This window comes from Symphalangus syndactylus, chromosome 6, assembly GCF_028878055.3.
Source record: "Symphalangus syndactylus isolate Jambi chromosome 6, NHGRI_mSymSyn1-v2.1_pri, whole genome shotgun sequence".
Classification (NCBI taxonomy): Eukaryota; Metazoa; Chordata; class Mammalia; order Primates; family Hylobatidae; genus Symphalangus; species Symphalangus syndactylus.
Window position 1 is genome coordinate 127,469,398 of NC_072428.2, and position 12,089 is coordinate 127,481,486.

The following is a 12,089-nucleotide window of genomic DNA, read 5'->3' on the forward strand; positions in this document are numbered from 1 at the left end:
TGATCATCTGAAGACTGCAGTGATCCCCAGCTTTCTTCCCACACTGAATTCCCCAAAAGCTGGCAGCCAGAACCTTACTTTCTTGGAAAAATACTGGAAAACTCATCTCAATGGAATCTGACAAAACTATGAGGAAATATATTAACATGAGAATAGGCCCACTACCAACATTTCTAAGGCTCAAGGCAAGAACATAAAGACCTGCATTCCATATTTCTATATATTTATAAGTTTAATGTGAATTCCCAAAACTGTTAAATGAAATATGTTCTATCTTCCTATCCTGATAAATATTCCTTTGTAGTTACCTAAATGAGATGCTGAAACTCATAATTCTTGTACTCTAAGGAGTATTAGAACAAAACATAGTGCTTGTGGTCCATAGTCAGACCTCCTTCTCTTTCCACTCCATGGATGTTCAAAACATGAAAGACCTTGTGCATATGTATACAGATATTACAGACCACACCCCCAAGCTTTCTCCAAAGCCCATGCAAACTGCTGCCCCAAAGGGCCTTCCTTAGTCCTATGCCCACCCTACATGACTCCTGTGAGACTAGGCCAGAAGAAGAGGCCTACACAGATCTTAGAAGCAGGTCTGGAGCTGTTGGGGCAGGAATTCTAAGAATCCAAAGCACAGTCTAGAAAAGGGTAGAGAAATCCCTAGACGAGCCCTTTTCCTTAGCACTTTAGACATATCATCCCATGAAGCAGAGCAAAGCCAGAAATGGGACATATCTGGGACATCTAAAGCTGAAGCACCTCTCCCATAGGTCTAAAGACAGCACTGATTCATCATTCCCAAGAAACAGTACACCCAGTTCCCCCACATTGAAGCTTGAAGTCAATAAGCTTTATGCATGAGCTCAGAACTTCCAGGCAGCTTTTATGTTTCCCACTTTTAATAATGAAGAGAAAGGCAAAAGTGATCAGAAAATTGAGAAATATTTCTAATGCAGAAGCCAAAGATCAAAATAAACAGGATCCTCCATGCAAGATAGCTGAACAGACACAGCCAGAAGGAACATCTGCCATGGAGGGACCAGGACATCAGGAAGACTGGCACACTCTAAGCAGATCTTCAGAAGGAAGGTATTGAGAATGGCTAGAGGGAGGACACAGATGCTGGGCTTAAGGGGGAGGAAGCTGGAAACTGTGCAGGGGCTACCATACGTCAGTTCCTGGCCCTCAGTGACCCCTGGGGTAGTGGCGAGTTGAGCAGGGAAGGAATGACATACTCTCACCATGGACTTATAGAATCCTGGCAGCAGGAGACCACACGACCCCCACAGAAACTTAAGCTAGAAGGGACAGTTGCTTAGAGAGGTGGTAGGGGCAGGGCTCCAGCCAGTGTGGAGCCCAGAGGGTTTGGTGCAGCAATGTCCGCAGTGAAGCATGACCAGGGATACCCATCCCAAAGGCGTCCCATGCTCCCCTAGGAAACTTTAGCCTTAGGCAAACTGTCAGACCTGAACAGAGCAGGGCCAGTCTGACCTGAGTGATCCCTGTATGCTGGCGTCTCCCGCTTGCAGTGCAGCCGCAGATGCCCAACTGGGATGTCTCCCAGGGACATGCATAATAGCTCCTGTGCTGGCTGACTGTGCCTGACAATCAAATAGCTCCAGCACAGTGGCCTCTGCCAAGGCACATCAGCCCACCTGCACCCTCCCACCACTGCAGCATCCTTTGTACCGCTTTGCTGGCATGCACTCATCCAAGGCCACCCCCATATCATTTTGCCAGTGTGTGTGTGCCAGCAGACCTTGCCTACCCTTCCCTGCTGGAACGTATCTACAACCCACTGTGTCACTGCTGCCAGCATGAGAGCAACCTGCCTCCATTCACCCAGCTGTACCACCAATGTTAGTACCAGTACACAAATGAAGATCAGTAGCCCCACTCCCTGCCCTATGCTGCCATTGCCTCCAGTGTGAATGCACACATGGAGACCACCAGCCCCACACCCACCAGTGCCCCACCGCACCCACTATTACTGCCACCTGCAAAAGCCTGCACGGAGGCTGGAAGCCCCTGGCCCACCAGTGCCCCACTCCAGCTGATGAGCATGCATCTCATCACACTGCTGCTGCTTCTGGCATGTACAAATGAGCACAGATCTCACATCCACCACCCAGTGAAGCTCTTTGGCAGTCACTGCCCATCAGGACAACAGGTTCCTAACCCTGAGGAGCCAGAGAAGAAAGCAGGGGACCCAAAATGAGCCCACCAGAGTTAAAGCACACAGCTCAGGAGTGTTGGGCTGAGCATTGGCTCCCTAAAATATTCCAGAAATGAAGCCAGTTGACCAAACCCACCTTATACGATAACCAAACACCCAACACCACCAAAGAAAATAAAAGCAAACAAAAACCAAAAAACATCTGAAAGATAGCAACTTCAAAGACTGTAGGAAAATCAGCCCACAAAGATGAAAAAGAACCAGCGCAAGAACTCTGGCAACTCAAAAAGCCAGAGAGTCTTCTTACCTCCAAATGACTGCACTAGTTCCCCAGCAATGGTTCTTAACCAGTCTGAAATAGCTGAAATGACAGAAATAGAATCAGAATATGGACAGAAATGAAGATCATTGAGATTCAGGAGAAAGTTAAAACCCAATCCAAAAATTCTAAAGAATACAATAAAATGATACAGCAGATGAAAGATGAAATGACCATTTTAAGAAATAACTAAATTGAGATGCTAGAGGAGAAAAACTGAAGAATTTCAGAATACAACTGCAAGTTATTAACAGCAGAATTGACCAGCTGAAGAATCTCAGAGCATGAAGACCAGTCCTCCAGAATAACTCAGACATATATGAAGAAAAAGTAATGAAGAAAAATGAACAAAATGTCTGAGAAATATGGGATTATTTAAAGAGATCAAGTCTATGACTTATCAGCATCACTGAAAGAGAAAAAGAGAAAGCAAGCAACTTGGAAAACACATTTCAGGATACCATCCATGAAAATTTCCCCAACCTTGGTAGAGAGGCCAACATTCAAATTCAGGAAATGAAGAGAAACCCTGTGAAATATTACACAAGAAGATCATCACCAAGACAGACAGTCATCAGATTCTCCAAGGAAAAAATGAAAGGAAGAAAGTTTAAGGAAGCAAGATGGCCAAATGGGAACAGCTCCAGTCTACAGCTCCCAGCGTGAGCGACACAGAAGACGGGTGATTTCTGCATTTCTATTTGAAGTACCGGGTTCATCTCACTAGGGAGTGCCAAACAGTGGGTGCAGGACAGTCAGTGCAGTGCACTGTGCGCGAGCCGAAGCAGGGCAAGGCATTGCCTCACTTGGGATGCGCAAGGGGTCAGGGAGTTCCCTTTCCTAGTCAAAGAAAGGGGTAACAGACGGCACCTGGAAAATCGGGTCACTCCCACCCTAATACTGCGCTTTTCCAACGGGCTTGGAAAACGGCACACCAAGAGATTGTGTCCCACACCTGGCTTGGAGGGTCCTATGCCAACGGAGTCTTGCTGATTGCTAGCACAGCAGTCTGAGATCAAACTGCAAGGTGGGAGCCAGGCTGGGGGAGGGGCGCCCGCCATTGCCTAGGCTTGCTTAGGTAAACAAAGCAGCCAGGAAGCTCGAATTGGGTGAAGCCCACCACAGCTCAAGGTGGCCTGCCTGCCTCTGTAGGCTCCACCTCTGGGGGCAGGGCACAGACAAACAAAAAGTCAGCAGGAACCTCTACAGACTTAAATGTCCCTGTCTGACAGCTTTGAAGAGAGTAGTGGTTCTCCCAGCACACAGCTGGAGATCTGAGAATGGGCAGACTGCCTCCTAAAGTGGGTCCCTGACCCCCGAGCAGCCTAACTGGGAGGCACCCCCCAGTAGGGACAGACTGACACCTCACTCGGCCAGGTACTCCTCTGAGACAAAACTTCCAGAGGAATGAGCAGACAGCTGAATTTGTGGTCTCATGAAAATCCGCTGTTCTGCAGCCACCGCTGCCGACACCCAGCCAAACAGGCTCTGGAGTGGACCTCTAGCAAACTCCAACAGACCTGCAGCTGAGGGTCCTGTCTGGTAGAAGGAAAACTAACAAACAGAAAGGACATCCACACCAAAAACCCATCTGTACATCATCATCATCAAAGACCAAAAGTAGATAAAACCACAAAGATGGGGAAAAAACAGAGCAGAAAAACTGGAAACTCTAAAAAGCAGAGTACCTCTCCTTCTCCAAAGGAACGCAGTTCCTCACCAGCAATGGAACAAAGCTGGATGGAGAATGACTTTGACGAGTTGAGAGAAGAAGGCTTCAGACGATCAAACTACTCTGAGCTACGGGAGGAAATTCAAAACAATGACAAAGAAGTTAAAAACTTTGAAAAAAAAATTAGACGAATGGATAACTAGAATAACCAATGCAGAGAAGGGCTTAAAGGAGCTGATGGAGCTGAAAGCCAAGTTTTGAGAACTACGCAAAGATTGCAGAAGCCTCTGTAGCCGATGCAATCGACTGGAAGAAAGGGTATCAGTGATGGAAGATGAAATGAATGAAATGAAGCGAGAAGGGAAGTTTAGAGAAAAAAGAATAAAAAGAAATGAACAAAGCCTCCAAGAAATATGGGACTATGTGAAAAGACCAAACCTACGTCTGATTGGTGTACCTGAAAGTGACGGAGAGAATGGAACCAAGTTGGAAAACACTCTGTAAGATATTACCCAGGAGAACTTCCCAAATCTAGCAAGGCAGGCCAACATTCATATTCAGGAAATACAGAGAACTCCACAAAGACACTCCTCAAGAAGAGCAACTCCAAGACACATAATTTTCAGATTCACTAAAGTTGAAATGAAGGAAAAAATGTTAAGGGCGGCCAGAGAGAAAGGTCGGGTTACCCACAAAGGGAAGCCCATCAGACTAACAGCTGATCTCTCGGCAGAAACTCTACAAGCCAGAAGAGAGCGCGGGCCGATATTCAACATTCTTAAAGAAAAGAATTTTCAACCCAGAATTTCATATCCAGCCAAACTAAGCTTCATAAGTGAAGGAGAAATAAAATACTTTACAGACAAGCAAATGCTGAGTGATTTTGTCACCACCAGGCCTGCCCTAAAAGAGCTCCTGAAGGAAGCACTAAACATGGAAAGGAACAACTGGTACCAGCCACTGCAAAAACATGCTAAATTGTAAAGACCATCGAGGCTAGGAAGAAACTGCATCAACTAACGAGCAAAATAACCAGCTAACATCATAATGACAGGACCAAATTCACACATAACAATATTAACTTTAAATGTAAATGGGCTAAATGCTCCAATTAAAAGACACAGACTGGCAAATTGGATAAGGAGTCAAGACCCATCAGTGTGCTGTATTCAGGAAACCCATCTCACGTGCAGACACACACATAGACTCCAAATAAAGGGATGGAGGAAGATCTACCAAGCAAATGGAAAACAAAAAAAGGCAGGGTTGCAATCCTAGTCTCTGATAAAATAGACTTTAAACCAACACAGATCAAAAGAAACAAAGAAGGCCATTACATAATGGTAAAGGGATCAATTCAACAAGAAGAGCTAACTATCCTAAATATATATGCACCCAACACAGGAGCACCCAGATTCATAAAGCAAGTCCTGAGTGACCTACAAAGGGACTTAAACTCCCACACAATAATAATGGGAGATTTTAACACCCCACTGTCAACATTAGACAGATCAATGAGATAGAAAGTTAACAAGGATATCCAGGAATTGAACTCAGCTCTGCACAAAGTGGACCTAATAGACATCTACAGAACTCTCCACCCCAAATCAACAGAATATACATTTTTTTCAGCACCACACCACACCTATTCCAAAATTGACCACATAGTTGGAAGTAAAGCTCTCCTCAGCAAATGTAAAAGAACAGAAATCATAACAAACAGTCTCTCAGACCACAGTGCAATCAAACTAGAACTCAGGATTAAGAAACTCACTCAAAAGCTCTCAACTACGTGGAAACTGAACAACCTGCTCCTGAATGACTACTGCGTACATAATGAAATGAAGGCAGAAATAAAGATGTTCTTTGAAACCAATGAGAACAAAGACACAACATATCAGAATCTCTGGGACACATTCAAAGCAGTGTGTAGGGGAAATTTATAGCACTAAATGCCCACAAGAGAAAGCAGGAAAGATCCAAAATTGACACCCTAACATCACAATTAAAAGAACTAGAAAAGCAAGAGCAAACACATTCAAAAGCTAGCAGAAGGCTAGAAATAACTAAAATCAGAGCAGAACTGAAGGAAATAGAGACACAAAAAAACCCTTCAAAAAATTAATGAATCCAGGAGGTGGTTTTTTGAAAAGATCAACAAAATTGATAGACCGCTAGCAAGACTAATAAAGAAGAAAAGAGAGAAGAATCAAATAGATGCAATAAAAAATGAAAAAGGGGATATCACCACCGATCCCACAGAAATACAATCTACCATCAGAGAATACTACAAACACCTCTATGCAAATAAACTAGAAAATCTAGAAGAAATGGATAAATTCCTCGACAAATACACCCTCCCAAGACTAAACCAGGAAGAAGTTGAATCTCTGAATAGACCAACAACAGGCTCTGAAATTTTGGCAATAATCAATAGCTTACCAACCAAAAAGAGTCCAGGACCTGATGGATTCACAGCCAAATTCTACCAGAGGTACAAGGAGGAACCGGTACCATTCCTTCTGAAACTATTCCAATTGATAGAAAAAGAGGGAATCCTCCCTAACACATTTTATGAGGCCAGCATCGTCCTGATACCAAAGCCTGGCAGAGACACAACCAAAAAAGAGAATTTCAGACCAACATCCTTGATGAGCATTGATGCAAAAATCCTCAATAAAATACTGGCAAACCGAATCCAGCAGCACATCAAAAAGCTTATCCACCATAATCGAGTGGGCTTCATCCCTGGGATGCAAGGCTGGTTCAACATACGCAAATCAATAAATGTAATCCAGCATATAAACAGAACCAAAGACAAAAACCACATGATTATCTCAATAGATGCAGAAAAGGCCTTTGACAAAATTCAACAACCCTTCATGCTAAAAACTCTCAATAAATTAGATATTGATGGGACATATCTCAAAATAATAAGAGCTATCTATGACAAACCCACAGCCAATATCATACTGAATGGGCAAAAACTGGAAGCATTCCCTCTGAAAACTGGCACAAGACAGGGATGCCCTCTCTCACCACTCCTATTCAACATAGTGATGGAAGTTCTGGCCAGGGCAATCAGGCAGGAGAAGGAAATAAAGGGTATTCAATTAGGAAAAGAGGAAGTCAAATTGTCCCTGTTTGCAGATGACATGATTGTATATCTAGAAAACCCCATTGTCTCAGCCCAAAATCTCCTTAAGCTGATTAGCAACTTCAGCAAAATCTCAGGATACAAAATCAATGTACAAAAATCACAAGCATTCTTGTACACCAATCACAGACAAACAGAGAGCCAAATCATGAGTGAACTACCATTCACAATTGCTTCAAAGAGAATAAAATACCTAGGAATCCAACTTACAAGGGATGTGAAGGACCTCTCAAGGAGAACTACAAACCACTGCTCAATGAAATAAAAGAGGATACAAACAAATGGAAGAACATTACATGCTCATGGGTTGGAAGAATCAATATCATGAAAATGGCCATACTGCCCAAGGTAATTTATAGATTCAATGCCATCCCCATCAAGCTACCAATGACTTTCTTTACAGAATTGGAAAAAACTACTTTAAAGTTCATATGGAACCAAAAAAGAGCCCACATCGCCAAGTCAATCCTAAGTCAAAAGAACAAAGCTGGAGGCATCACGCTACCTGACTTCAAACTATACTACAAGGCTACAGTAACCAAAACAGCATGGTACTGGTACCACAACAGAGACATAGATCAATGGAACAGAACAGAGCCCTCAGAAATAATGCCACATATCTACAACTATCTGATCTTGGACAAACCTGACAAAACCCAGAAATGGGGAAAGGATTCCTATTTAATAAATGGTTCTGGGAAAACTGGCTAGCCATATGTAGAAAGCTGAAACTGGATCCCTTCCTTACACCTTATACAAAAATTAATTCAAGATGGAATAAAGACTTACAGGTTAGACCTAAAACCATAAAAACCCTAGAAGAAAACCTAGGCAATACCATTCAGGACATAGGCGTGGGCAAGGACTTCATGTCTAAAACAGCAAAAGCAATGGCAACAAAAGCCAAAATTGACAAATGGCATCTAATTAAACTAAAGAGCTTCTGCACAGCAAAAGAAACTACAATCAGAGTGAACAGGCAACCTACAAAATGGGAGAAAATTTTTGCAACCTACTCATCTGACAAAGGGCTAATATCCAGAATCTACAATGAACTCAAACAAATTTACAAGAAAAAAACAAACAACCCCATCAAAAAGTGGGCAAAGAACATGAACAGACACTTCTCAAAAGAAGACATTTATGCAGCCAAAAAACACATGAAAAAATGCTCATCATCACTGGCCATCAGAGAAATGCAAATCAAAACCACAATGAGATACCATCTCACACCAGTTAGAACGGCCATCATTAAAAAGTTAGGAAACAACAGGTGCCGGAGAGGATGTGGAGAAATAGGAACACTTTTACACTGTTGGTGGGACTGTAAACTAGTTCAACCATTGTGGAAGTCAGTGTGGCGATTCCTCAGGGATCTAGAACTAGAAATACCATTTGACCCAGCCATCCCATTACTGGATATATACCCAAAGGACTATAAATCATGCTGCTATAAAGACACATGCACACGTATGTTTATTGCGGCACTATTCACAATAGCAAAGACTTGGAACCAACCCAAATGTCTAACAATGATAGACTGGATTAAGAAAATGTGGCACATATACACCATGGAATACTATACAGCCATAAAAAATGATGAGTTCATGTCCTTTGTAGGGACATGGATGAAACTGGAAACCATCATTCTCAGTAAACTATCGCAAGGACAAAAAACCAAACACCGCATGTTCTCACTCATAGGTGGGAATATAACAATGAGAACTCATGGACACAGGAAGGGGAACATCACACTCCGGGGACTATTGTGGGGTTGGGGGAGTGGGGAGGGACAGCATTAGGAGATATACCTAACGCTAAATGACGAGTTAATGGGTGCAGCAAACCAACATGGCACATGGATACATATGTAACAAACCTGCACATTGTGCACATGTACACTAAAATCTAAAGTATAATAATAAAAAAAAAAAGTTTAAGGAAGCTAGAAAGAAGGGGCAGGTCACCTACAAAGGAAACCCCATCAGGCTAACAGCTGACCTTAGAACAGAAACCCTACAAGACAGAAGAGATTAGGGACCTATATTCAGCATTCTTAAAGAAAAGAATTTCAAACCAAGAATTCTACATTTAGCCAAACTACACTTCAAAAGCAAAAGAGAAATAAGATCCTTTTCAGAAAAGCAAATGCTAAGAGAATTCACTACCACCAGACCTGCCTTATAAGAGGTCCTGAAGGGAGTGCTAAATATGGAAAGGAAAGGCCATTATCAGCCACTACAAAAACACACCTAAATACATAGACCAGTGATACTATAAAGCAATCACACAAACAAATCTGCACAATAATGAGCTAACAACACAATGACAGGATCAAATTCACACATATTAATGCTAACTTTGATGTAAATGTGTTAAATGCCCCATTTCAAAGGCACAGAGTGGCAAGTTAGATAATGACACAGGACCCAATGGTATGCTGTCTTTAAGAGACCCAGGTCACACGCGATGACACACAAAAAATCTACCAAGCCGATAGAAAACAGAAAAAAGCAGGGTTGCTACCATAATTTCAGACAAAATAGACTTTAAACCAACACAGATCAAAAAAGACAAAGAACAGCATTACATAATGGTAGAAAAACAGAGAGAAGATCCAAATAAACACAATCAGAAGTGACACTTCTGAACCCACAGAAATATAAAACACCCTTAAAGACTACTGTGAATATCTCTCTGCACACAAGCTAGAAAAACAGGAAAAAGTTGGTAAATTCCTGGAAACATACATCCTCCCAAGATTGAACCAGGAAGAAATTAAATCCTTGAATAGTCCAATAATGAGTTCCAAAACAGAATCAGTAATAAAAAGCCTACCAACCAGAAAAAGCCCAGGACTAGACAAACGCACAGCCAAATTCTAGCAGATGTATAAAGAAGAGCTGGTATGACTCCTACTGAAACTATTCAACAAAAAAAAGAAAGAAAGAAAACCCTGAGGAGGAGGGGCTCATTCCTAACTCATTCGGTGAGGCCAGCACCATCCTGATACCAAAACCTTGCAGAGACACAATAACAAAAAAAATCCTTCATTAACATAAATGCAAAAATCCTCAACAAAGTACTAGCAAACCAAATCCAGCAACATGTCAGAAAGCTAATCCACCATGGTCAAGTAGGCTTTATCCCTGGGATGCAAGGTGGTTCAACGTACATGAATCAATCAATGTGATACATCATATAAATAGAACTAAAGATAAAAACTACATGATCATCTCAACAGATGTAGAAAGGGCTTTTGACAAAATTCAACATCCCTTCATGTTAAAAACCCTCAACAAACTAAGCACTGAAGGAACATGCTTCAAAATAATAAGAGTCATCTATGATAAACCCATAGCCAACATCATACTGAATGAGTAAAATCTGGAAGCATTCCCCTTAAAAATCAGAACAAGACAAAGATGCTCACTCTCACCACTTCTATTCAACATAGTACTGGAATTTGTAGCCAGAGCAATCAGGCAAGAGAAAGAAATAAAAGGCACCCAAATAGGAAGAGGGGAAATCAAACTATCTCTGTTTGCAGGCAATAAGATTCTATACATAAAAAACCCTAGAGTCTCTGCCCAAAATCTCCTTTTTCTGATAAACAACTTCAGCAAAGATTCAGGATACAAAATAAATGTACAAAAATCAGTTGCATTCCTATACACCAACAACATCCAAGCTGAGAACAAAATAAAAAACACAATCCTATTCACAATAGCCACAAACAAAATAAAATACCCAGGAATACAGCTAACCAGGGAGGTGAAAGATTTCTATAATGACAATTACAAAACACTGCTCAAAGAAATTAGAGATGACACAAACAAATAGAAAAACATTCCATGCTCATGAATAGGAAGAATCAATATCACCAAAATGGCCATACCTCCCAAAGCAATTCACAGACTCATTGCTATTCCTATCAAACTACCAATGATATTCTTCACAGAATTAGAACAAACTATTTTAAAAATCATATGAACCAAAAACAAAAACCCAAATAGCCAAGGCAATTATAATAATAAAAAAAAAAAAAGCTGGAGGCATCACAATACTCAAAACTATACTACAAGGCTACAGTAACCAAAACAACACGATACTGGTACAAAAACAGACACACAGACAAATCAAACAGAATAGAGAGCCCAGAAATAGTGCCACACACCTACAACCATCTGATCTTCAACAAAGTCGATAAAAACAAGTAATGGGAAGAGGACTCCCTATTCAATAAATGGTGCTGGAATAACTGACTAGCCATACGCAGACTGAAACTGACCCCTCCCTTACACTATATACAAAAATCATCTCAATATGGATTAAAGACTTAAATGTAAAACCTGGACCTATAAAAACCCTGAATGATGACCTAGGAAATATCATTCTGGACATAAGACTTGGCAAAGTTTTCATGACAAAGATGCCAAATGCCATTGCAACAACAACAAAAACAACAAAAACTGACAAATAAGACCTATTAAACTGAAGAGCTTCTGCAGAGCAAGAGAAACTATCAACAAAATAAACAGACAACCTACAGAATGGAAGAAAATATTTGCAAATAATGCATCTGACAAAGGTGTAATATCCAGCACCTATAAAGAACTTGAACAAATTTACAAAAAAAAAGTGGGCAAAAGACATGAACAGACAATTTCAAAAGAAGACATATATCCAGCAATCAATCACAGAAAACAAAGTTCAACATCACTGATCATTAGAGAAATACAAGGCAAAACCACAATGAGAT

General features: G+C 41.4%; 1 protein-coding gene across 4 annotated transcripts in view; it reads right to left on the reverse strand.

Moving 5' to 3' along the window:
* DGKI (diacylglycerol kinase iota) overlaps positions 1–12,089 on the reverse strand; it is a 503,130-nt gene that overhangs the window by 127,827 nt on the left and 363,214 nt on the right. The window contains exon 22 of one of the 4 annotated variants that reach the window (XM_055284147.2): positions 2,487–2,540. The exons of the other annotated variants lie outside the window; for them this stretch is intronic. Within the exon in view, the coding sequence (XP_055140122.1) occupies positions 2,487–2,540 (54 nt within the window). The remainder of the gene's footprint in view (positions 1–2,486; positions 2,541–12,089) is intronic. 4 annotated transcript variants of the gene reach the window in all.